Raw genomic sequence first — 25,769 nt, 5'->3', positions numbered from 1 at the left:
TAATGAGAAACATTACAAAAGAACAGATTGCAAACGCATACGTTACAGTACATAAGGTAATAGTGACATTTGTGAGCAAACAAAATACATGAGGTAGTAAAAATTGTGAGCAACCAAAAATACATGAGGTAGTAAAGGTAATAGTGACAATTGTGAGCAAACAAAATACATGAGGTAGTAAAAAGTGCACAGGAGGAAAAAGTGACAAGTGTGCAGTTACAAGAGAAGACAAAGTATCATTTGGGGTATAATACTGCAAAAGGTGCTAGACACTCCGGCACAAGAACAAGTGTTATGTAGGCAGAGGTGGCACTTGTGCCAGTATCAAAGGTAAAAACATGTGAGAGGTCGCAAATCGTGTGTTAAAAGGGCAAAGTGGTGTGTGCATGTTACAAAAGGGCACAAAACACAGGTACATGGAAAATACTCCAAAGAGGCAGACACTCCAACCCCAGGAATACACTGGGAAGGCACTTCCATGGTCGTGGAAATTATCAGTAGTGGGAAGCCTTCCTCCAAATAACAAGAGGACGTGAATTACTTTTGGAGGTGTCTCTGGAGGAGGAGAACTTTGAGGTCCCTTTTGAAGGCCTGGGAGGAGGCGGTGGTCCGGAGCTGAGGCGGAAGGGAGTTCCAGATTCTCACTGCGTTGCCTGAAAAGGATTGGGCCATTGTTCTCCCCTTCTTGAAAGTGGGAGGTTCAAGTAGTAGATTCTCCGCATTGCGTGAAGGTCTAGAGCCTTTCGTGAGTTTCAGTTTATTCGCCAGGTAGCGAGGGGGGGAGGAGGAGTGCAAGGCTTTGTGGGTGATACAAGCGGTCTTGTAGATAGCTCTAGCCTCGAAGGGAAGCCAGCGGAGGGTGGATAACATTGGTGTGATGTGATCGCTTCTTTTGGCCCCATAAATGAAGCGAGCTGCAGAATGGAAAACAGACGTAAGTGGGGACAGGTGAGATTTGGGGAGGACAGTAAGAAGAGAATTGCAGTAGTCAAGTCTGGAGAGGACCAGCGATTGCACCAGGGTGATGAGGTCCTGCTCCAGGAAGAAGCGTCGGATTCCCCAAAGAAGGCGCAGTTGGTAACGAGCAGATTTAGCAATAGAATTGATGTGGGGAGTTAGGTTGAGTTCGAACCTTTGAGCGTGTCTGATGTGGGAAGGGCCTTGTATTCAACACGTTTCCCATTTTTCGAGCGTCTAATGCATGTAGTACCAGTCTTTCGTGGGTAATCCTCTGTTTGATAGGGCGATAATCTGTATAGCATTTACCCCAAGCATAAACACAATTTACAGTTCTTAAACTTCAAAGTGAGTACGGGTGGGAAATCTAGCATTGCCGATGCAGTTTTATTCCATCAACAGTACAAAGCTATCCTCATGGCTACCTGTCCCGCATCTCGCTGTAGGGTCCCGCATCTCGCTGTAGGGTCCCGCATCTCGCTGTAGGGTCCCCGCATCTCTCTTCTAGGGTCCCCGCATCTCTCTTCTAGGGTCCCCGCATCTCTCTTCTAGGGTCCCGCATCTCGCTGTAGTGTCACTCAACTTTGCACATGGGGTTTTAAGGACTCAATAATATTGATGGTATGTTCTTTATATAGTGGTTTCTGGTGAAGATTGTCATTTCAAAGCGCTGCAAATTACAGGTGTTATGGAAATGAATGGAAGTCGGTTTAGCGCCCTTGGAAAAGGGAAAGATAGGGTTGACCTTGGGGTGGGTTTGTCTTGTTTTTCGGGAAGTGTTCAAGGAAGTCGAGCAGGGAAGTGTCAGGAGGTGCAAAGCACCAGTCACTTGTGCCTTCCTCGAAGGAGCGGAAGGGAAGTCGGTCCATGTGCACGCCCACCTTAGCAGCCTGAGGGTGAAGCAAAATAGATCTACTTGAGTTTCAGACTTTGCACAAATTCGATTTTAATATCTGAGTCTCGTTGGCGCTCTTACTGCTTCGGAGTTACTCGGGAGGCTGAAAGATTTGTACATTATTAAGGCCGAAGTTGCTGAAGTGAAATAGCAACAAAATAGAAGGGGGTTCTCCTTCGAGATTTAAGACGCTGGCAGGTAAACAAGGGGGGTAATAACAGTACAATAGAATTAGAGAGAAGTGAAATAGACCTCTCTGAACCTAGCCGAGGTCTCTAGGGCGGCTTTTCACCTCAGCCTGTTGGTAGAACACCAGTGTCCTCTCCAAGTACCTCTAGGGCTCTGTTTACAAGAGTTTGTGCTTGTTTGATGTGGCCCTGATGGCTGGCTTCGCTGGACTGCCCACCCAGCCTCCCGCCCACCCAGCCTCCTGCCCACCCAGCCTCCTGCCCACCCAGCCTCCTGCCCACCCAGCCTCCTGCCCACCCAGCCTCCTGCCCACCCAGCCTCCCGCCCACCCAGCCTCCCGCCCACCCAGCCTCCTGCCCACCCAGCCTCCTGCCCACCCAGCCTCCTGCCCTCAGGTGAAGTCCCCCACGCCCCCTCCATTCTCCTGGTCCCTGTCTGCACTCAGAAGCTGTTGGTCAGGCTGCTTATCCTCTGAATCCTATGATGCATTCAAATATTATTAAAATGCTTGAACAGGGACAGCCTATGTGGTATTATTTTACAAAGCGTGCAGCTGTAAATCAGGTCACGCCTGCAGTGTAAGCGCCGCTGCTGGGGTGCAGACAGTAGGCTGCTGGGTCAAGCTAATAGGCGTGCGTGGTAGACAGTATGAGGTGTGTTCCTTAATCCCCTCTTTGTACAAGCTTCTGAGTGTTTATAATCCTATAAGAGCCTTTCTTCTAGAGAGAAGAATTTAAATCTCAGTATCCCTCACGCGGGTGTGCTCCATGGTGGACTCCACCCCTTTCAGGATCAGTTGCCATCTAATAAGTCCCCCTCCAGAGAGATTATTTTAGGCTTCATTGTAAAGGAATCTAAAGAAAATGTATGCTCCTAAGCGAAGACTCAATACACGGGAGCTGGACTGCGGCCCATGCGCAGTTACAAAACCTTGATAAATAACCGCTGACCAGCCTGCCTCTGCCAGACCCGTAGGTGTCGCATGTCCTAAAGGGCAGGACCGGTCCACGGGTGTTGAGTCCATCCAGGGGTGAGTGTCCTTCATATCCTATTTGTTTTCCAGAATCCTAATGATCAGTTATGGTCTTTCTGTAGGGGAGTTGCCCCCGGATCCCACCACCTTCCTAATGGTTATCATCTTCCTCCTCGTGGTCGCCCTCTTCCTCCTCGTGGTCGCCCTCTTCCTCCTCGTGGTCGCCCTCTTCCTCCTCGTGGTCGCCCTCTTCCTCCTCGTGGTCGCCCGCCCTCTTCCTCCTCGTGGTTGCCCTCTTCCTCCTCGTGGTCGCCCGCCCTCTTCCTCCTCGTGGTCGCCCGCCCTCTTCCTCCTCGTGGTCGCCCGCCCTCTTCCTCCTCGTGGTCGCCGCCCTCTTCCTCCTCGTGGTCGCCCGCCCTCTTCCTCCTCGTGGTCGCCCGCCCTCTTCCTCCTCGTGGTCGCCCGCCCTCTTCCTCCTCGTGGTCGCCCGCCCTCTTCCTCCTCGTGGTCGTCCGCCCTCTTCCTCCTCGTGGTCGCCCGCCCTCTTCCTCCTCGTGGTCGCCCGCCCTCTTCCTCCTCGTGGTCGCCCGCCCTCTTCCTCCTCGTGGTCGCCCGCCCTCTTCCTCCTCGTGGTCGCCCGCCCTCTTCCTCCTCGTGGTCGCCCGCCCTCTTCCTCCTCGTGGTCGCCCGCCCTCTTCCTCCTCGTGGTTGCCCTCTTCCTCCTCGTGGTTGCCCTCTTCCTCCTCGTGGTTGCCCTCTTCCTCCTCGTGGTTGCTCTCTTCCTCCTCATAGTCTCCTTCTTCCTCCTCATGGTCGCCCTCTTCCTCCTCATGGTCGCCCTCTTCCTCCTCGTGGTCGCCCTCTTCCTCCTCGTGGTCGCCCTCTTCCTCCTCATGGTTACCCTCTGTTTGTGGGGCGGCCTACCTCTCCCTGTTCTCACCTCCTCATCCCTCTTACTATGGAATAGTTGTTCTTCCCTGTTTTCCATTTTTTGACCCAGTTACTTACCGCTCTGTAGTCTTGGCTCTACCCCTACATATCCCCTACAACTTCTGCCTAGATCTTTACCCTAGTACCTCTAATCCTCCTGTATCACTAATCTGCAGGTGCCTCAGTACCTATACCGTAGTACTGCTATACTACTATTCTTCTTTCTTGTATCTCGGTACAGACGAACCAAGCTACAGGAAAGAGAAGAGCTTTAATAAAGCGGTGCTAGTATGTCAACTCCTGCCTTACCTAGTACCTCGGTGCTAGAACTGTTGCTCTTTCTATACCCTGGTAAGTCTATCTATGCCTTAGTTCCTTCCTTCCCCTAGTATCTTTCAATCTCTCATCTACTGTAGTACATCACCCTACACGTTAATTATTCTACCTTCCTACTACTACTTTCTTATACAGTAGTTCTTTCCAGATATTTACCCTAGTACCTCTACTCTTCCTGTATCACCGATCTGCATATACCATAGTACCTATACCTTACTAACACTATATTAATACTCCTCTTTCCTATATCTTAGTACTTCTATACTAGTACCCTAGCCTATACCTTAGTACCTCTATGCTAGTACTGCTACTCTTTCTGTACCCTAGTACCTCTACTTATGCATTAGTACCTCTTCCCTAGTACACATACAGCCGTCTATACCTTAGTACGGCTACCCTGATCTTTAGTTTAGTACCTTAGGCCCTCCCGTATCCTACCCTCTACTCTGGTCCATCACCCTATACCTATGTACTACTGTTCTTGCCTAGTACGTCTACCCTGATATATACCTTGGTTCCTTTTATCCTTCCTGTTTCCTAGTGCATCTTCCCTGCTTCGATTGGCAGTACCTCTATACTACTAACTCTGCTCCTGCCTACAGCTTTAATGCATGTCCCTTAGTAGCTGTACTCTTACCTATACCAGAGTACTTCTCACTTGATATTTACCCTAATTCCTTTACCCTTCTGTATCCTAGTGTCGCTAATCTGCATATACCATTGTACTCTACCTTGGTACTGCTACTCTAATACTCTTCTCTTGCATATACCTTTGTACCTCGACTCTTGACTATTTCCTGGTGCTACTTCCTATGCCTTACTGCCTCTTCTGCTGCCTGTACCTTAGTACAACTACCCAATCTTAATCTTAATTCTTCCATATCTTGGCTTCTTCCCTGCCCATACCCGGCCTCATATATGACGTATACTTTAGTATTTCTACCTTAGTACTGCTACTCTTGCCTGCACAGCAGTACGCTTCCTCTAACATTTACCCTAGTACTGCTACTCTTGCCTGCACTGTAGCACTCCTCCCCTGATATTTATCCTAGTGCCTGCACTGTAGTACGCTTACCCTAAATATTTATCCTAGTACTGCTACTTTTGCCTGCACAGCAGTACGCTTACCCTAATAATTGTCCGCGCTATATAAAACTTTCAAAATAAAATAAATAAATATGTATCCTAGTACTGCTACTCCTATCTGCACTAATATTTATCCTAGTACTGCTACTCTTGCCTGCACAGCAGTGCGCTTACCCTATCATTTATCCTAGTACTGCTACTCCTATCTACGCAGTAGTACTCCTCCCCTGATATTTACCCTAGTGCTGCTACCCTTGCCTGTACAGTTGTACTTCTCCCCTGACATTTACCCTAGTATCCATTCGCCTCCTCTGTAATAGTCCTCGTGCCTGAGCAGCATCTGCTGAATGTCTGTCCGCCTCGAAGCCGCCATCTCACCGGTGGTAAATGCCGTATCTGCTTCCTGCTGATAAGCCAATGACTGTTACAGAAGCCCTGGAGATAAGTCTGATTTCACCCTCTGCATCAGGCGCCTTCATCACAAGGGCAGACATTACTGGCTGAGACGTCCGCTCCATCACAGCCTCTCCCAGTGGCAGGTGCCCCCCCTCCACCCCGCCTCTGGTGCCTCCTGGACTTTGACCGCAGAGCCGGTGATGGTACAGCTCGTTCCATCAATATCTACTCGCCCACCTGGAGTGGTGGGTGGTTAATGTGTAATGAGGCCCTAGTCTCCTCCAGGCGCGCAGACAGGCTGTTCTCTCATCCGTCCACCTCATGGTGTCACCTACCACTGTTTGATCTGTGTCCTTGGGTGCATGTGGAGTGCAGAGGACTCCCTACCATTCTGTGCACGTTCACTCTTTCAAAACACAAACATGGCACCGAACCACACACAGTCCAGTTTTCATTTCTTAGTCTTTTCCTTATTAAGTTCTTACTTCTCAGTAATTCATTCCAGTCCAAACATGAACAGTACACAGTTCTTATTTAATTCAGGAACGCATCCCAGTACATCATTGTTGAGAAACACAGCAGCCGACACGTGTTTCGTCCTGTACTTTTTCAAGGCTGCAAGATCATGTATAAGTTATTTGTACTTATTTTGTTGACACTATTACATAGTGCCATCTCCTCGTGGGTGTACCGTCACCTGGTCACCCCTTGTGAATAACTAATGTGCACGCTTAAAGCCACATGTGAAAGGGCATGGCTTTGAAAGTCCGCAGCACTCAATGAGGCTTGGTCATTACATGCGTATATAGTCTGTGACCGATATAGAGTAATCTGCGTATCTGGTGTTAGATCAGTGTTATCCTAGTTAGTTCCAAGGAACCCAATAGTGCTCCACCGCATTGTGGAAGAAAATAATGTAAAGATATGTCATACCTGTGTGGATTTACAGACGTCAAAGTTTTATAACCAAATTTAAATCCCAGTGATGGATATATTGGTTTTGTTATGCAAGTCAATGAACATCGTCGAAACGCAATGCTCCCAGTGGGAATAGTATCTAAGCACACATGAAACAAAGACCCAATCGTTTTTAAGTCTCTGCATTCTCAGGGACACATTATTCCAGTACATGTTAGAGATGTGTACAAGTTCAACAAGTAAGTCTGCACTTCCCCCCACCCCACTTCAAGCTCATTGTGATTCGTAATTCAGTCTTGAGGAAACCAGGATTATTCTAAATCCCACCCTAGTGTAGTTAAAATCCACTGATAGATGGATTAGCAGGACCTTGAAAAGCCTGCTAATAAAAGAAGAGTAAAGAGAGAAAATGTACATTTCTTCTCTCTCCTTCACTGTCGCGGATAAACTAAGGCAAAAGTAACTCGTAATGATGCAGAAATAATGTAATCTTCTTACCGGTTCTTTGTAAAGCGGGACCAAGAGCACCGTGCACACAAGGAAGTCCCGCCCTCTTTCTAATGTGTGCACCTAATGTTCAAAGTACACTAGCAAGACAGTGGACCAATCCACATTCCCCCGTTGGATTGTGGCTGCCATATTGACTTGGTTGGTTAAAGATCATGTCCTGTGCAGTGAAGTCGGTCAAGTGGGTGAATACAGTCCAAGGCGTCAGGGCTATTATTCCAGAATCCCCAAAATGAGTTGTGGCCCGTTATATGGGCAGCCAGGAGTTTCAGTTACCTTGCGGGGGACAGCAGTCTTGTGTACTACCTCTATATACTCCAATGCCAACAGATAATTTGTCATTGACTCAGTTGTATCAGTAATGGCAAAATGTGTGAGACCATCCCTACATTGTAGTTCCAAAGGACTGTTAGTAGGCAGCTAGGTATATCATTCAATTATGCATCGAGTGGAATAGTTGGGGCAGCCTGCTCAGCAAACCCCAGAAGAAAATCCCTTTTGATCTCTAGCGATGAAGGATAAAATCTAGAAACACATGTGTCTAGAGATGACAGCACTAATCTGCACCAACTTTGGTGGAACACTCCAGCAAAATTACAAGTAGGCGCGCACTGCAAACTGCATTTACCATAATGCTAAGGGCCGAACTGTGCTGGGAGGTCAGCAGTGTGCTCCTGCTGTGCATATATGTGTAAATGTTAATCCTTCGTAGCCTTTTGACATGAAGGCATGGATTGCATGTGTAGAGTGAATTGCATTGCAGTCGATGTAGCATATATACCTTTACACCTTGTGTATATACATAGTTATGTATTTTGTAGCATGTTCTGTAACCTTATACCCCAAAGCAGCTGCAAGTCTAGTGAGCACATGTAGTTCCTTATCAACATTCAAACCCTGTCCCACTGCCCACAGTTTGATAATCCAATTGCTTTCCATCTGTCTCAATCTGAGCGTTCTGTTGCCCCCCCACCTAACCCCTCCCTCTCGGGTACTCGCCAAATCAATACCATGGAAACAAATGTTCATCAATTCCTTTGTTTTATGCACCTTGTTGAAATGTGTGGCAATTGGATGGCGCGCAGTGTTTCTAACTGCTCTCACATGCGCTCGCATTCCTTCTTTCTTTCTTTCAGTGGCCTTATTATGCTGCCTATATATATATCTGGTAACAAATGCATTTAATGCAGTAAATCACATATTTTGTATTACAGTTGATGAAACTGAATGGCATACATTTTGCGTGTGTTATCCATGAATGTCACGGTTTTGTCTAAATTGAAGCAACAAGTACAAGAGCCATATTTGTAAAAACCTTTCGGGGGAGAGGGTAACCATGTGTCCCTTTTTGTGGTGGTTAATAGCTTGAGCACAGATATTTTCTCAATGTCTTCCCTCTTCGTGTGTCTTCAGTTTTACCTCAATAACCTCTTTTAAGTGTCTCATGCTGGGTTAGAACATACCAATGTTTTCTTAGAATTCTGTACACTTCTGTACTCTATGCTGAGTAAGGTGTAATAAATGCGATCTTTCTCTTATTTGCCTTTTTATTTTTTTTAAAGTTATCAATAAGCTCACCCGCTTTACATCAATAACTTTGTGTCGTGCTGCTGTTAGTGTAAGTGTATCCTCTTTCTGTAAATCTAGTATATTTTCCAGCACTTCTCTGGTACCCTTTTTCCATATTTGTGTGGATTCAAAAAGACCCATATGCAGGTTTGCAAATGAGGGCGAACATTTTGCCCTCATCGCCGCACCTCTGATTTGGCGAAACCATTCACCATTGTCTGTAAAGAAGTTGTTGTTAAGGACTAGCTGGATCAAATATAGTAGGATGTTTGTGTGCTCATAAAGTGCGGCAAGTCGTGTGTCTAGAAAGTGTTGTACAGCCTTCATGCCTTGGTCCATTGGTATGCACGTATATAATGAGCATACATCTAGTGTCACTAGTTGGTGTCCCTCTACCCATTCTACAATCTCACTCAGTAAATCACGAGTATCTTTTAAGTTTAAAGGGTCGTTTTTAGGTCTTGCTATGGCGAAAGCGCGCTCTCGCAGCGAGGACTATAGCTGCCGGTTCAGCCGACAACGAGGGGAGACAGAGCTGGCCACGCGCCTAGCATCGTCCGTGGGAGAGGCGCATATGGAATTGGGTCGCGCGCATGAGTCCGTGTCGGAGCTGCTGATGTGCATGCTCACGGCGACGTCTCCGCCGCGCGCCACAGCCCCATGCGCGCTTGGCCAGCTCTGGTTTCAGAAAGGGATTCCACTCTGGGTAGGCGAGCCGTGCAGCGGCTTGCTTATTCAGTGTAAGAGACACGCGTGCATTCACCGGCATTCCAAGGTCCATGTGTGCTGTCCCCGCAGTCCAGCATCTGCGAGAGGGTGGGGTATTTCTGAGTGTGTCTGGGGTCTTCAGTGAGCTGGGTGAGATGGGGGCAAGCGCAGCATCCAGTATACAAATTATGCACTGGCAAGTACGCTGGTAGTGCGAGGGTTGAGGGGGTGTAAGAGACAGGCGGAGAGCTAAGCCCGAGAGTGAAGCCGGAGCCTTGCCGAACATCGCTTCCACCACAGCGCAGCTGTCTTTGTTTCTTCACTCTGCAGAAGGCGCTAGGTTGGAGCGGTGCGGCCATTGTTTTGTGTGAACTGTGTGCGCTTGTTAATGGAGGTATAAAGAAGTGAACTTAATAATCCCAAAACCTTTGGGCCGTCACTGTGCTTCTCAAAGTTTGTTCGAACCCGGAGCACATTGAACTGGTTGGTATGTGTCTCTGGGGGGCAGCTCATTCCACACTCCAACGGCGTCTAGTTGCTTCGATTGTAAACTAAATATTTTTTGCATTATTAACAAAAATCATTGCATTCAAAACAGACATCTGGTCTGCTGTTCATGTATCAAGACTCCAGCTTTAGTTACAAAAAATTCTACCACTGATGTCTGGATTTTTCTAATCCCCCTTTAGCCTCCATACAGGAAAATGTCACAGTGGAATCTCACAGAACCGAATCTAGTTAATGTTTGCTTTTGATGCTGCATGTATTTGTTGCCTCAACTTAAACTCATATGAGCAATGCAGCACCCAGGCCTGCATCCTTGCGTCATTCTGGAAGAATATGAGTTTAGCCTGTTTCGCTAAAGGTGGTTTTTTCGGCTGTGCGAAGCGGTATTCATGAGAGCTCCTCCTTTTATCGGCTCTTAAAACGAGCGCGCGGAGGTAAGTCTTTTCCCCGGAGATGCTTGTATGCGGACACTTGTTTGACTCTGTTCTGCGTATCCGTTCAGCTTTGGGAACTGGTCTACCTCACTACCACCTATATTTTATTCTCGGCCCTCTCTGCTCCTACAAGGACCGGACATCATCTGAAAGCAGGGCCGTACGAATGAATTATGATATATTGTAAGGGGAGTGAACGAAAAGTAGAACGACGTGGTAGAAATGGGACTTCCTCCAGATTTCGGCGCTTCGCACATCCTAACGTCAGCGTGGTGCTAGAACGGCCTTTAAAATTTCCCCGAATGGGGATGGGAGGGTATGTGCTTCCCTTAACCCACCCATCTTTTGCCACTGCCACCTTGAAACACCCGCCTAAATACCACCGCCCAACGCCTGGAAATGCGGTTGTATCCTGACCCGATACTTGCGCTGTACGTTCAGGATCACACGTGTCTATGGAATATATAGGCATTTACTGTCAAATGGGAATATGGAGCAGGCGGTCCGTGCACTTTAGTCTCCTGGGGAGAGGGGATGCGGGTAACGGCCAGAGCTGCTGTTGGGGCAAAAGTGTAGCCTGATTTTTATCTCAGCATCGTCTCAATTCCCTGTGTTTTTGGGCAAATTATTATCCCCAAAGACTCTAAACAATCAATATGCAGTTTTTTTCTTTCTTGTGTGCTGTTATGCAATGTAAGTGGTGGTTAAGCGTAGCGCTCCTATAACTTCGGGTCGGGTTTTCGTTTTTAACAACAGTTAAAAGATGGCTGGGATGAGTTGTGCATTCTATACGTAGGGCTATATCTTGCTCTCATATACAACAATCCAATTTACAAATTTCAGAATAGCCTTAGTTTAAAAAAATACAGTAATAAATTCACATCAATCATGTTAAAATGTGCAATTACGCACAGAGTGTGTACAAAAGGGTCAACGTGCGCTCTAGGATGTGGTCTCACGGCTAGACTGCTGACTTGGGCAAGGGAGCGAAGCGAACGTTGGCTGCACATGTATACACTCTACCTGCTCCTGAGAAGGTGGGGAGGTACAACGGAGCTCTACCCCCTCCTGAGAGGGCATGGAGGTACTACAGGGCTCTGCCAGCTCCTGAGAGGGTGGGGAGGTTCCACGGGACTCTGCTGGCTTCTGAGAGGATGGGGCGGTACCACAGGGCTCTGCCCGGCTCCTGAGAGGGTGTGGAGGTACCACTGGGCTCTGCCCGCTCCTGAAAGGGTGGAGAGGTACCACGGGGCTCTTCCCGCTCCTGAAAGGGTGGAGAGGTAATACGGGGCTCTGCCCGCTCCTGAAAGGGTGGAGAGGTACCACAGGGCTCTGCCCGCTCCTGAGAGGGTGGAGAGGTACCACGGGGCTCTGCCCGCTCCTGGGGGGTAGGGAGGTACCATGGCGCTCTGCCAGCTTCTGGGAGGGTGGGAAGGTACCACGGGGCTCTGCCCGCTCCTGAGAGGGTGGTTAGGTACCACGGGGCTCTGCCTGCTCCTGAGGGCAGGGAGGTACCAAGGGGCTCTGCCCGCTCCTGAGAGGGCGGGGAGGTACCACAGGGCTCTGCCTGCTCCGGAGAAGGCGGGGAGGTACCACGGGGCTCAGCCAGCTCTCCTGAGGGCGGGGAGGTACCACAGGCTCTGACCGCTCCTGAGAAGGCGGGGAGGTACCACAAGGCCCTGCCCGCTCATGAGAAGGTGGGGAGGTACCACGGGGCTCTGCCCCCTCCTGAGAGGGCGGGGAGGTACCACGGGCTCTGCCGGCTACTGAGAGGGCAGGGAGGTCCCAGAGGGCTCTGCCCGCTCCTGAAAGGCCGGAAGGTACCACGCGGCTCTGCCTGCTCCTAAGAGGGCTAGGAGGTACCACAGGAGTTTTCTAAAGGTGAGCAGGTGCTAGCCTGAAATCATGAATAGATACTTACTTGTGGGGTGCCTCCTCTATTCATGGTAGAGGGGTCTACCTGCTCAGCTGGGTTGGTAAGTTGGTGCTTGAGGGATTGTCTGTGATGCTGGAGGGCTCCGCTGAGATGGTAGGTGGCTGCATCTGGGAGGGTGAGTTGCTGGCCCATGAAGGCCATCAACAGTTATTCCTGGCTGTATCTCCGGTCTTGATCCTGGCCGTGTTTGTGTGATGGTCTCACGTATCTTTCTTCTTGTGTCTCTGCAGATGGTCCGAGTCTCCTGGCTTTTCCTCTTCTCCAAGTTTATTGAGCTCATGGACACGGTAAGTGTCGCTTTCAACCAGCCTGTGCTTCAACGAGAGGAAGAGGCTGCCTTTAGTAGGACTGGTGGAGGGCGCGGGGAGGGTGGAGCTACTGCCGAAGGAGAGGTAGTGGCCTCCTTTCACAGTACTGTGGGAGGGCGCGGAGAGGGAGGAGCTTCTGCCTAATGAGAGGCAGTGGCCACGTTTTATAAGACTGCGTGTAAGGGGAGGCGAAAGGTCAGTTTGTATTCCCTATGGAAGGTGAACCTCCCTAGGAGAGGGTGGCACATGTGGGTGGAGTCTCTTTCAAGAGGTGATGCTCACATGACCACCATGGAAGAGGCAATGGAAGAAAAGATGTATGCTTGGTCTCCATTTAGAGAGGTGACGCATATGTTACATTATAGGAATTGTAGGTGTACTCGAGGGCCCCACTGGAAGGTAAAGTGCATCTTTGGCCCTCTCTAGTAGGGGAAGTAGACCGAAGGAGCCTCCAGCAGGTCCTGACATGTGCATTCTGCTGTCTTCGAATGGAACCCACGCGTGCCTTGGACCTTGCAAGGACAGTAAGCATGTGGCCTCTTTTTCTAGAGGTTATTGCTATGAGGATGGTGCACCTCTTGGATGTGGAGGTTACATGCATATTTTGGTTGGGTCACGTAGTCTTCATGGTGAAGTTTATGCAAACACTTTTGGTCGTGAATTATTCGCCTAGGTTTAGTCGAGAAATTTGGCCTGCGTGGTGCGCAGAGTGTAACTGGATGCATGCAGAGCTTCTATAAGGATTTGGAGACGTGCATGTTTCAAACATGTGTAGATTTCAGAGGGTTTCCCTTCTTGGAAGAAAGTTCATTAGTTGTGATTTGGACAGGTTTTACTATGTTTATCTTGGCCATTTGTCCTGATCGGCTTGTATCTTTTCCTTCTTCTTAGGTCTTCTTCGTCCTTCGAAAGAAAAACAGTCAGATCACCTTCCTTCACCTCATCCATCACTCAGTCCTGCCCTGGAGTTGGTGGTGGGGAGTTAAGTTTGGCCCAGGTAAGAGGTCTGCAGGACTTTGGTGTGATGGTTAATTATTGCAATAAGAGGTTTTGGGGAGTGAAGTTTCGCCCATCTAAACATTTGCAAAATTTTCGTAGTGATGTCCTATTCCTGTAGCAAGAGTTTTTAAATTGGAGACTTCTGAGATTATTTATAACTGCATATTTCTAGCCTTTTAAACACACCAGACAGGGTCTGGAATTCTATAAAGCAATTAATCGTTTACATTGCCAGTTAGCACCATCTCACTCTGCGATAACCTTGCACTGCCCTGGAAGTGACAGCATGAAGGCATCACTCTGGCATGCTGATGGCACTTCCTTTCTTTCGGCGTCCCTCGACACGGAGCCAGAACTCTGCTACCAACTTTGGTTCTCAGTCTACCAGTGCAATTCAGAATTAACAGCAGTATGCCATGGAGGAAATGTCTCCTCCCAAGAGGACTGGTATTAAGCCGTGTCTCAACTGCAAAAATAGATGTCGGTCACGAAGCCACACTGTGTCTCTCTCTGGTTTCTCAGCTCCGAGCATGACTAAGTCTTGCAACGAATGTGACCTGAGACCTCTGAAAGTGATCACAGAGATGGAAGCAAAGTTATAAATCGAGAAACACAAGAAGATGTCACACTGGAAGCAGCAGTCCCATTCTTGTGCCAATTCATGGTCCAGCTTAAAGTCCACAGGAAAGTCGAAACGTGGCGTAAGCACACAGTCCAAATGGGCCACTTGAAATAAGGGGAGAAGCTGTGCACTCTGCCCTTCAAGTGCCCATTTCCTCTATGTCCTCTGACTTGCACCCATCTGGAGGCAGCCCTGAGATTCTCTGGTTCTTCTTGGCCTTGCAACACATTGAGGCCTTTATGGAGGCCATGCTGCAAATAGTTAGGGTGATGCCAGCTCCCTCCTGAGCACCTTCAGTCCCATGGATCCGCCGGGGCGTCAGTCATACTTCTGCCGGTGGGCCCTTCCCTGGCGCTGACCGACCCCACTGGGCCTCCTCCTGGCTCTCCATTTTTTGCTGGACCATAGCTTCTCCTTGACCCTACGGCCCACTCTGTTGCTGACCGTGCAGAAGCAGATACCTACTCCAGCTGTGCCTGTGCCATATCTGATTCCGATGCCAGTCTCCAGCACAGACCCATTATCACACTGCACACTGTGAAATCACCAAGGTGCGGCCTACAGCTATTAGAATGTGATTTTAAGTCTTTCCCAACCCGCCAGTACTGTAGGGGCGTTACACTATATTTGACTCTGATTCAAATGCAATTCAGGGGCTTCGAAATATCCCTCGCAGCGACTATGACGAGATGGGCAGTTTACTGCTCTTTCGTTACACTGATTCTGGACTGTTGATACAAATGGGCTGGGTACCTCTTCAGAAAGTGAGCTGGAGGCCACACCCACCCACAGAGGAGAGGGATTCTTCCACAGTGGTGGTCCACAGGGCAGCAGAAGCCCTAGATTACAGAGACCAAATCTAGCCTGCTGATTGAAAATCCTTCAACTAGGATCAGCCTCATCAGCACTCTTATATCCTTCAGTGAAGCTCCTACAGTCACTGCCCACCCACATGTAGGCGAAGCCATGATCCGCTCCCCCAGTTAGTCCACTGTGGCTAGGCAGCAAAAGCAAGCACCGGGTGATCAACCCTTGTTAACCCAATGCCCCACTCAAAAAGCAAATGCTTTCCCCTCTGCTTAACCCGAAAGGAAATCAAAATTTAATGATCCACTTGGCAAAAATGTATTCCTATTGACTAGTCTACCCCTATGCTCCTTGAATACTGTCTGTTTCTTGGGCTGCTACAGGCACGCACCTTGGGACAGACTCTTTGGAAAGAAGGCCAATTCACTGCTAAAAAGTTTTAAAAACAGCCGAATTTCAGCCGGCTCCCTAGGGTTGCCTTCACAGCCGGGAAATTCCTCCAACTATATAGGAAGCTTAGGAGCTATTTGCGGAGCCTGGCAGACAGAGACAACCCCACCGCTAGCTTCGCATTTGACTTGAGCCATTCATGGCTCAAGGCGGCATGGCGGTAGCCAAAGCTGTGCATACCACCAAGGACAAACATCCTCTACCTTTGCCTCCCCTTCCACAGTGGCTCCCAAGCTGCTCAGATTTCGCCTTGCAGCATCCCACCCAGCTAGTAGGTGGTAGGATCTGATATTTTTTTTTTCTTCACATCAGATTGTCACATACAGAGAGGCTATGCCCTTCTTTTCATGCCATAACCGCCCCACATTCCCCCTTGTATCAGAACAAGTTTCATCAAATCAAGCAGCCATCTTTGTGTAGGAGGTGTTCAGAGTCTTGAATGAGCTAACCACAGACGATAGAACCCTCCCAGTCCAGACCCCCACTCAGGAGGCCTGTGACACCCTGAACTCCTTCCTAGAAAAAATCTCAATCAAAAAATCCATTCCTCCACTTCCCCAATCGCCACTACCGGACAATTCCTTTAACAATCCCTCGACCCTCAACTCCTTTCCTGCTCTAGATTCCACCTCCTTGGCGGAACTAGCCACCCGCGTGAAATCTGGCTCTCCGAACGACTGTTGCCCACCATCTGTCCTGCAAAGCATCTGCCTTAACTTACCAGATAGTGTCGTACATCTACTTAACAGATCTCTCAGCAGTGGCATCTGTCCTATCTCCTTTAAGGAGGCCATCCTGGTACCCCTTCTAAAATAAACGGGTGCTGACATGTTGGAGCCGTCGAACTACCGTCCCATTTCCCTCCTCCCTTACTTTTCCAAACTTATGGAGGCCCATGTCACCCGCTGCCTGTCAAGCTTCATAGAATCCTCCTGCTATCTCGAGCCGACTCAGGCCGGCTTCAGACCTGCCCACTCCACAGAAGCCGTTATCTTGGCAGTTCTCGACACTCAGGAGTAACGCGGACGCGGGAACCCCCCAAGCCCTCGTCCTACTGGATCTGTCTGCCGCGTTCGACACAGTGGATCATAACATCCTTCTCCACCGTGTCGAGCAGGCGGGCATCCAGGGCGTTGCTCTTGAGTGGGTCAAATCCTTCCTTACGGGAAGAACACAAGCGGTCCGCCTAGGTCCCTACACTGCCAAACAAACCCCCACGTCCTGTGATGTCCCCCAGGGCTCTTCCCTTTCCCCGCTTCTTTTTAATCTTTATCTTCGGCCACTTATTCAGCCACTTTCGAAATGGGATATCGTCACTTACAATTATGCTGACTATCTACAAATCATTTTTCCTCTCAATTCACCACATGCCATCAAAACCTTCCACGGAGCCATGATTCACATCCAACTCTGGATGAACCAGAACCAATTGAAGTTGAACCCTGGTAAAACGGAGCTCCTCCTCCCTGGGCTCAGTTACGTTTACTGGGGTCCACAGTTCTGGCCCCCAGAGTTTGGCTCCCCCCCTACCCCAGTAAAAACAATAAAGAGTCTGGGTGTCATAATCAACACCGAGCTCTCCCTCAGGGCTCAAGTTGGAGCGGTGGTCTCCTCCTGTATGTATCAACTTCGGAGGATCCGCAAAGTTCGCTACCTTCTTCCCCCGGCAGCACTTACCCAAACCGTTATTTCGCTGGTATTTTCCCGTTTGGATTTTTCTAATGCCATCTACCATGGTCTGCCGCAATTTTTGATACAACGTCTCAAAGTTTTCCAGAACCAAGCGGCCCGCTTGATTCATGGAACCTCCAGATGGCAATCAGCCAAGCCTCTGCTTACGAGCCTCTACTGGCTCCCAGTCGATCGAAGGGTCGCCTTTAAGGTGGCATGCCTCACTTTCAAAGCACTTCACTGCCCTCGTCCCGCCTTCCTAAAATCCTTCATTCACCCTCACTGTCCCACACGCTATCTGCGATCAGCTCACCGCGATCTGCTGATCACCCCCAAGAGTAAAACTAAGATTCGGCGGCCGCCGTTTCTCTTACCTAGCCCCTGTGCTTTGGCATCTCCTCCCTCTCCCAATCAAATCCTCCCCTTCCCTCTTGAACTTCAGAAAAATGTTAAAAACCCATCTCTTCCCCATCTCTGGCTAGATCTTGTCATCTATGCCCCCCCCTCATCTGTTCTGTCTATCAGCGCCAGGAAGCTTCGGTGTCAGTGCGCTTTATAAATTGCATTTAACATAACAGGTAAACTGACTTTTGGCCAAAGGAGCCATTGAAGGGGTGGCTCATTCTGATAACTGGTGTTAACCTCTGCTACTTTCTAGTGCCTAAGAAGGACGTAGAGCTCAGACCCTTTCTGGTTTTCCGACCTCTAATCCATTCTTGAGGAAGAAATAAATCCAAATGCTCACTCTGGCTCATGTTCCTTCTGCTCAGACCCAGAAGGATGGATGGTATCCATGACCTGGTAAAACGCTTCTATCCATGTACCCGTCCTGCAGTCCCACACACTCTACCTGTGCTTCATAGTGGGATGGGAACACTTACAATTTACAGGCCTATGGGCATCACCATGGCCCTTCGGATGTTTATGGAAGCGATGGTAGTGGTTGTGGCCCATCTTTGCAGGTTGATGATACAGGTATTCATGTACCTCAATCACTGGCATCTCAAGGTGGGGTTGACAGTCTGACAAGAACAACCATCGGAAGATGGTTGCCCATTCGTTATCCCCGGAGTCTTCTGTCAGCTAACCACAGTCCCCCCACCTGTGCAGAGGGTCCCCTTTATAGGTGCTGTCCTGGACACTGGTGGTCAAAACCTTTCTACCTCCATAGCAGGCCTGGGACATTCAGGATATGATCCTGATGTTTCGGGCTCAATGTAGCAACTTAGTGAGAATGGTGCCAATGCTTCTTAGGCTCCTAGCCCATGCATCCTCTTCGTCCCGTGTGCCAGAGGGCATATAAGGACCCTGCAGTGGTACCTCCTTTTCAGTTTGGTGCAACACCAGGGCCGTCTGTCTGACACCACTTGCTTCTCAGAGGAGACAACCCGGGAACTCAAGTGGTGGCAAGAGGTAGGCTTTTCATCCAAGGTAACAAAAGTGATGAACCCCCTGTCTTTGAGTTTGGAGGTAATTCCTGGGATGATGAAGTTCTAAAAAAAAATATATAATACATGGAATAAGTTTGAGAGCAATGGAGAATTACTTTGGCAAGCCTTGAGTAGTGTTGTATGAGGCTTTTCTTCAAAGGTTTGTAAAACTTAGAACTTCTGGTACATTTGTAATTGTGAGCACACACCGTATGGCCTTCGAAAGATACTTTTCTTGTTCACCCACTGTGCAACCAGCATTTATCAGTTACTACATTTCACAGTGATCAAACAAGATCTCGTATATCACTGCAGTTGCCCCACCCAGTTCACCTTCTCAGTTAGCTTTTTCTCCTGTGAGCTGAAGTCTGAAGCATCTTTGAATCCGCCCAGGTTTAATCTTCTGCCATCTAAGGAGTCTGCGTCACTGCAAAACCATGTGCAGTGTGCCACCTTGCCCTTTAATGTTAAGTAGACGGTGTAAACACCTAGAGTTTTTAGTGGCCATATTTTCACGTGAACTGTCTGTGGCAGTTTTGGCTTGAGGTACTGTTGGCGCTGTGGAGTTTGAGGAAGTGTCTGCAAACTGCTGTGATTATAGCAGCACCGAGGTGCAGCGGGTGACCTCTGCAGCCATACCGGTTGTTATTACTGTATCTGTTTGCCTGTTCCCTGCCTTGTATTCCTGTTGTAGTACCTCACTGTACTGGGGAACACTTATACCTTCTGGTCCGGCATGATTGCAGTACCATGATGGTCTGCGGTACGATTGGGTCACTCTGGCAGGTCTTGAGTGATGTTGGGGCGTGGCCAGGATTAGGATATGGTTGAGGCTTCATTGTTCATACCGTTCAAGTTCCTCTGATCTCTTCTTTTTTTCCCTTGCAGGTGGCATGGGCTCCTTCCACGCCATGATTAACTCTCTGGTCCACGTCATCATGTACTTCTACTATGGTCTGTCCGCCGCCGGGCCCTCCTTCCAGAAATTCTTGTGGTGGAAGAAGCACATGACCGCCATCCAACTGGTGAGTTAGAGTTGTGTGAGGTTGTACGTCGACTCCCTTTTAGAATCTTGTCCCTCTCCCCTAGTAAAGGTGTGTGGCGCTAGAAAATGCCAGTGTAGGAACAAGATTCACTGCCTTCTTGGCACAACTTGATTATTCTTAGCCAAACTTCAAACCCAAAATAGCATTACGATGAACATTTTCATGGTAGATGCCTTTTTACACATCTAAATTAGCACAACACAGAAGAAATACCTCAAATTTACCATTGGTGAGGAGAAATACCACACAATTGCTTCCCTTGGACATCTGTATCTACCTTATGGTTTCAAGAAGTTTCTATTGGTGGTTGGCCTGCCATGCAAATCTACCCCAACATAGACGGGCTTCTAGGAGTTTGTGCTTTGGAAAGGTCACTTAGTCGGTAACTGATGCCGATTTCTCAACAGCGGGAAGAAGTCCTGCATAATTTAATTGCCAGCCGATGGCTTCCAGAGTTCCTAAACTCACTCCCAGACATTGGTGCCTCTGCCCATCAGGGTGCTGACTTCTTATTGGCCACAAGGGTCCCCGGGACACGTGGTGTTCTGTTGGTCAGCCTAAATATATGCCCTGCCCCCTGAAGGAATGTCTTGCAACCAATGGACACAAACATGGTACTGGTGAGAAAGTGGGGACTGGTCTATTTGCTCCAAGCACCTACATAGTGGAGATCTCTTTCCATCTCTGATGATTACTCCCTACAAGTTTGAATACAGGAAAAAGCTGAAAACCTGGATTGTGCAGAAGTATCTTTGAAATATGTTCTTGAAAGTAGGGCTGGGTGTAGTTCGCAAAGTAGCGCTACGCGAACTGCATAGTACCCTGTTTGCACTGTGCAAGATGCAGTTTTCAATGATTGCATAGTGCAGACAAACATCCGGCACTGTGCAATCATTGGAAACGGCATCTTGCACAGTGCAAGCTGTAGTTTTCTGCCGCTAGAGTAGATTTTTACTCGAGCGGCAGCTTTCTCAACGCGGACGGGTAGTTACTCACCGCAAGCATATGCAACCACTCGCAATGGGAAACCTGACCTCCCCGCATTGAGAATCTTGCCGGGAGGTTATTTTCCACGCTCGAGATCGGCAACTTGATGTTGCTGATCGCGGACGAGGAAAGTCTCCCCGGGCTGTCATTTTGCTTGCTCGCGGTCGCCAACTTGACGTTGAGGACCGCGAGCAAGCAAAAAATTACCGCTGTACTATGCTATGCGGGTTTGCACTGTGCTACGTGCAGTTCGCGCAGTGCGAAGTAGCGCAAACTACGCGAGCGTAGCGCCCTGCCCAGGGTTACTTGAAAGATTAGTTTTCCACAGGTCAAAACATTTTACATTTCCTTGTAAGTAGTGGTCCTTCACACAGTTTCCCCACCCCCCCCCCCCCCCCCCCCCCCCGAGGTTGCTTCATCTGGAACGCACAGGCTATTCCAAACTATCAGAGGTACAAGAAGACGTCGGGTCCCATGGCTTGGTTCAAAACCACAGTGGCTCGTCCAATCCTTCCCATTCTCTGTCACTGGAGGAGCTTGGAGTTGTGCTCGCCATGGCTCAACTCCATTATTGAAACTATGAACAAATTGGATTCAAAAGCACTTCTTTAAGGTTTGTTTATTTGGGAAATGTTGCACCATTGCATGCCCACAGATTCAGTGAGCTGAATTTGCGATGCGCAGGGTTGATGCCATTTATAATGAATCGAGGGACGGTTGTGCTTGAATTGTACCCCTCCCTGTAAGCGGCGTCCGGCTTGCATTTAAGTTTCTATAATCTTTATTGAGGTGACATACTCAAATCCATACATCCTCTACAATCCATTTAGCAAACACCTACAATTTGATAGCTTTGTATCCTTTAAGAAATTTAAATTTCCTGAAAGCAAACTGGTACTATATACTAAAATCTCCTATGTGATTAAGGCAGAAGATCGCGAAGCAGGAGGAGGGAGTTGGGGGTGACTGTCTGTTGCCCTTAACTCCCCGGCTGTCTGTTGCCCTTGACTCCCCGGCTGTCTGTTGCCCTTGACTCCCCGGCTGTCTGTTGCCCTTGACTCCCCGGCTGTCTGTTGCCCTTGACTCCCCGGCTGTCTGTTGCCCTTGACTCCCCGGCTGTCTGTTGCCCTTGACTCCCCGGCTGTCTGTTGCCCTTGACTCCCCGGCTGTCTGTTGCCCTTGACTCCCCGGCTGTCTGTTGCCCTTGACTGCCCGGCTGTCTGTTGCCCTTGACTGCCCGGCTTCCCGTTTCCTCCAATCATTCCAGGTGCTGTCTTCCTTGTGCATCCAGTTCTGGTCACCTCTTGCACCTCTTGCAGTGTTTCTTGTTTTTGCTCTTTGACAATTGTTTCTGCTTTGTTTTCAGATCCAATTCGTTCTGGTTTCCATCCATATTACCCAGTATTACTTCATGGACAGCTGCGGGTACCAGTTCCCAATCTTCATCCACCTCATCTGGATCTATGGCACTTTCTTCTTCGTTCTGTTCTCCAACTTCTGGTACCAGGCGTACACCAAGGGCAGGCGGCTACCCAAGGGGGCACAACCATCTAGCCTGGCAGCTCCACGTCAGAAGGGTGAAGGAGCCAGGAACGGCAGTGTACATGAGAACGGTGTGGCTCAAAATGGAAAAGTCAAAGCGAACTGAAGTCTGGGGCATTTCTCCACCAGATACAAGACGAAGGATGCAGCCTTTACCCAAAATTCTAAAAATGCAAAAACCCAGGTGCGAGACATTCGGTCTAAACTGTCATACCAGCCACCGACCGCTACTGGGACCATCACCAGCTAACTGAAGTGCCTCAGACTGTTGTGTGTCAACTATCCAGCAGTGCCAACGCCTTTCCTTCCTGTTTGCTAACACCGGTTCTTATGTTAGAGAGCCAATCCCAGTGCAGCCCGACCTGGCCCAGGCTCTTAGCTGCCTTGCACTGCCCATCACCGGCTCTTAACCTAGTTTTGAAGAGCAGGTTCTAGTCCTGCTCTGTTTCCCTAGGTCATCTATAAATGTGTTAGTCTCTCCACTCAGCACATCAGATCCTCCCTGTCACAGCTGTTCATGCATCCGGACTGTTGCTTGGGGGCAGGGTGATGTTTTTGTGCCTAGGTGTTAAGATTTTCTTTGCAGACTGATCTGAGGATGGTAACCCATCTGATTAAGTCTTCGTGTGGAGTGATATGCACAGCACTTGAAATCAGAATTTGTCGGACGAGTGTTAATAAAGAATTCTCTAGCATAGGATCTTTTATAGATTCACATGGTGGAATCTATGAAAGATTCACTTGCTGAAGGCCAGTGTTGCAGATAAGTAATGTGCTCATATGCAGCATTGAGCGGAGTGTTCTAATTTAGGTTTCACCCTCTGTGTGTGATGTAGATGTACGGTTTATAAAAGGCGGAAAGCTCAGAAGGGTCGTGCACAGATGCTGCACCTATTGGACATTTGACAGACTGCTAAAGTTTCAGCAGTGGTTCATGTTAATTCATGTTTGTTCTAGGGCATCTTCTGATGTTTGTCGCATTGACCCTACTGACCTATGTAATTAGAACATTCCAAATCTCCGCCCCTCCCACATCATCTCTACATCCTCCCTGTACTGTGAAGCAGTGGATAGCCCAAGAAATTCAATCAATCGGGACCAAAACCGCTGGAAATGGGGCTCTGATTGGTAGAGTCTAGCCCTATTTTATTTTAGGACCACAAAGAATGGTTGAGTTAATGGTTTCTGAGAGTTGGTCATTGATTAGTGGAGAGGGTACGGTCTTTTGGTAAGTGATTGGTTTAAAAGGGTACTACTTTTCTGAAAGAAGCGCTGGGATTGGTCCATTGTTTCTGAAAGGAGGACTGTGACTGGTTGAGTTGGGGGCCAGGGTTTTTGAAAGCAGGGCCTGTCATTGATTTCATAGTCCAGCTGGGAGTAGACTGCTGAGGAGGACGAAGCGCTTGAAAAACCTGAAAATGTGTCTGAAGTAACCTTGATTAATTTATGACTATATATTTCCTAATAAATAAATGGTTGTGTCGCCGTGATGCTTAATGAATATTAAGGTTGTAGCTGGCTGTGGTGGATTCTGAGTTTGTTTCCCCGGTGCCTTCCTGAGTCCAGGGATGTTCTACCCTGTATTTAATTGTTGATGTTTACCAACAAACAGTTGGCTGTGTCTCTCGCATATCGAGTGTCGCCATATGCAGTTATGCCTTCCACAGCTTTGCTGTCTTTGCGGCAGGGATATCTCACCGGTTCCCTACATGCCATTCCACACTCTGAGATCTCTGTAGTGCCTTTGCAACCTCCCTGATGTGTGCCTTCCAGGCTCATCTGCCTTACTTCCTTTTCCCTATCCCCACACCTTGTGCCTTTCTACGACCTACTTCTTTTTGGCACCCGTCTTTCATTTGCAGTATGCACCCTTTGCCCTTCCTCCCTTATCCGTCCCCCGCAGACCCATTCTAAGAAGATTGCTATGAGGTAGACTTATTTTGGTGGGTGCTTTAGGGTTAAGTGGCCACCCTTGAAACGGATTCTCATTTGCTAGTGGTTCTTCCTTTAGCCTGGTCTTGTCCATTGATGGCTGTGGGGACCTGCCCTTCCATGGGTAGTGCTTACCAGCTCCAGTATTTTTGGAAGCCTTCAGAATTGACATTGCTCAAAGTCGGAAGTATCAGCCAGACCCCCTTTTAAGGCTAACCCCACTCCGGGATTGTCACGAGGATGCTAGAGAGTATTTTGATACCTCTCAGTAGCTGGGGTAAAGAGGATTAGTGCGATGGACAAGAAGTGACCCCTTCTGGTGAGCTGACCCGTCAAAGCTGTGGGCCGTAGCTCTAGTGACCACTTCTCCAATGCTGAAGATACTACTCTGCTTGAGGGAAGTGGTGTGGGGGAGGTGGTGTGCACCCCGGCTGAGCTGCTGAACTTGCACCCAGTGGTCCAGAAATCTGCATCAAGAAAAGCTTCTGCAAAAACCCAGAATTAGTTTTTTTGTTGTCTTGTTGCCTCTAGCAAGAGAGAACTGTAGAGCTTGCCCAAGAGATCAAACCTTCCCTTTCAGTAGCAAGGAAGAGGTATGTGGGACTGTGAAGGGCAATGAGAAGAAATGTGTGTGCTGCACCACTCTCTACCCTGTCCTTGCGCAAATACCCCCTGGGCACAGGTTCTCTTAAGGCCTCTAGAGTGGAGGCGGCCTCTTTCCTGACTACGTTGATTTGTTGGCTGTTCTGCCCAGTGGTTACGGTTAGAGTAGCTTTTTTCCTGTGCTGTTTTTTTTGTCTGGGTCATTTGTTAATGAACGGATAAGCAGCAGGCCTCCTGTCTGCATTGCTTCCAAAGATTCTTGGGCTGTAGATCTGGTTAGAGTAGCAGACCATCTGTATGCATTGTTTTTGTGTTTGGGGGCGGGGGGGGGGGGTTAATGTTAGAAGAGTTGGGACCACCTCTTGTGAAGGCACTTGCCTGTAACCAGTCTCTCCGATGAGTGGACTGCAGGGGGAAGAGGGTGGCGGGGTGATCGGATAAGAATTCCCAGGACCCTGCCCAAGCAGGTCTCTCCCACCTGGTCTGACATTGCACTGAGTAGAGTTTGTAGGGTCTGTCCCTGCTCCCAGCCCAAAGATTCCAGGGGGAACGCTTGAGTAACTTAAGGATGTTAATTTTTTTGTTTTGTCACGGTGCCTGCGTCGGTAGGCTGCCTATGTATGTATCGCTGAAATTAAACTTACATGACGATAACCATCACTGGCTCGTTTTTCTGACTGATGCAGCAGGGCGTTTATGGGAAATCTCTGCTTGGAATTAAGGTTTTATATTGAACAATGCAATAGTATGGTGCAAGGCTGAATGAAAGAGTGGTTTATGTTGCTGGCCAGCTGCCTATCTGGTAAGAAGCTTCACATTTGTAGGTTGACTCGCCGCCATCACCCATACACAAGGACGACACAGCCATTGGTGCACTAGCTGTATGCTCTTGCCGCCCCAGATACCTTAATTCTGTAGAATTTCGCCAAATGTTTATGCATAATTCCCTCGTTTGAAGCATGTGAGCTGTAGATGACATGGGTTGCATACTCATGCCATCTAGTGCTAGGTCCGGATGTTTGCAAGTTGTT

At 48.7% G+C, this 25,769-nt stretch overlaps 1 protein-coding gene across 2 annotated transcripts in view; it reads left to right on the top strand.

The window, feature by feature from the left end:
* The window catches only part of ELOVL1 (ELOVL fatty acid elongase 1), a 136,261-nt gene extending 110,869 nt beyond the window's left edge, over nucleotides 1–25,392 (top strand). For both annotated transcript variants that reach the window (XM_086952190.1, XM_086952189.1), the window contains exons 5-8: nucleotides 12,572–12,628; nucleotides 13,541–13,646; nucleotides 19,517–19,653; nucleotides 22,028–25,392. In XM_086952190.1, coding sequence (XP_086808316.1) covers nucleotides 12,572–12,628; nucleotides 13,541–13,646; nucleotides 19,517–19,653; nucleotides 22,028–22,309 — 582 coding nt within the window. In that variant the 3' untranslated portion in view covers nucleotides 22,310–25,392. The remainder of the gene's footprint in view (nucleotides 1–12,571; nucleotides 12,629–13,540; nucleotides 13,647–19,516; nucleotides 19,654–22,027) is intronic.
* Nucleotides 25,393–25,769: the final 377 nt, after the last annotated feature.

The sequence above is a fragment of the Lissotriton vulgaris genome, chromosome 1_1 (genome assembly GCF_964263255.1).
Source record: "Lissotriton vulgaris chromosome 1_1, aLisVul1.2, whole genome shotgun sequence".
Lineage (NCBI taxonomy): Eukaryota > Metazoa > Chordata > Amphibia > Caudata > Salamandridae > Lissotriton > Lissotriton vulgaris.
Note: the sequence above shows the minus strand (reverse complement) of the source record. Positions and strands in the feature narration are given on the sequence as shown.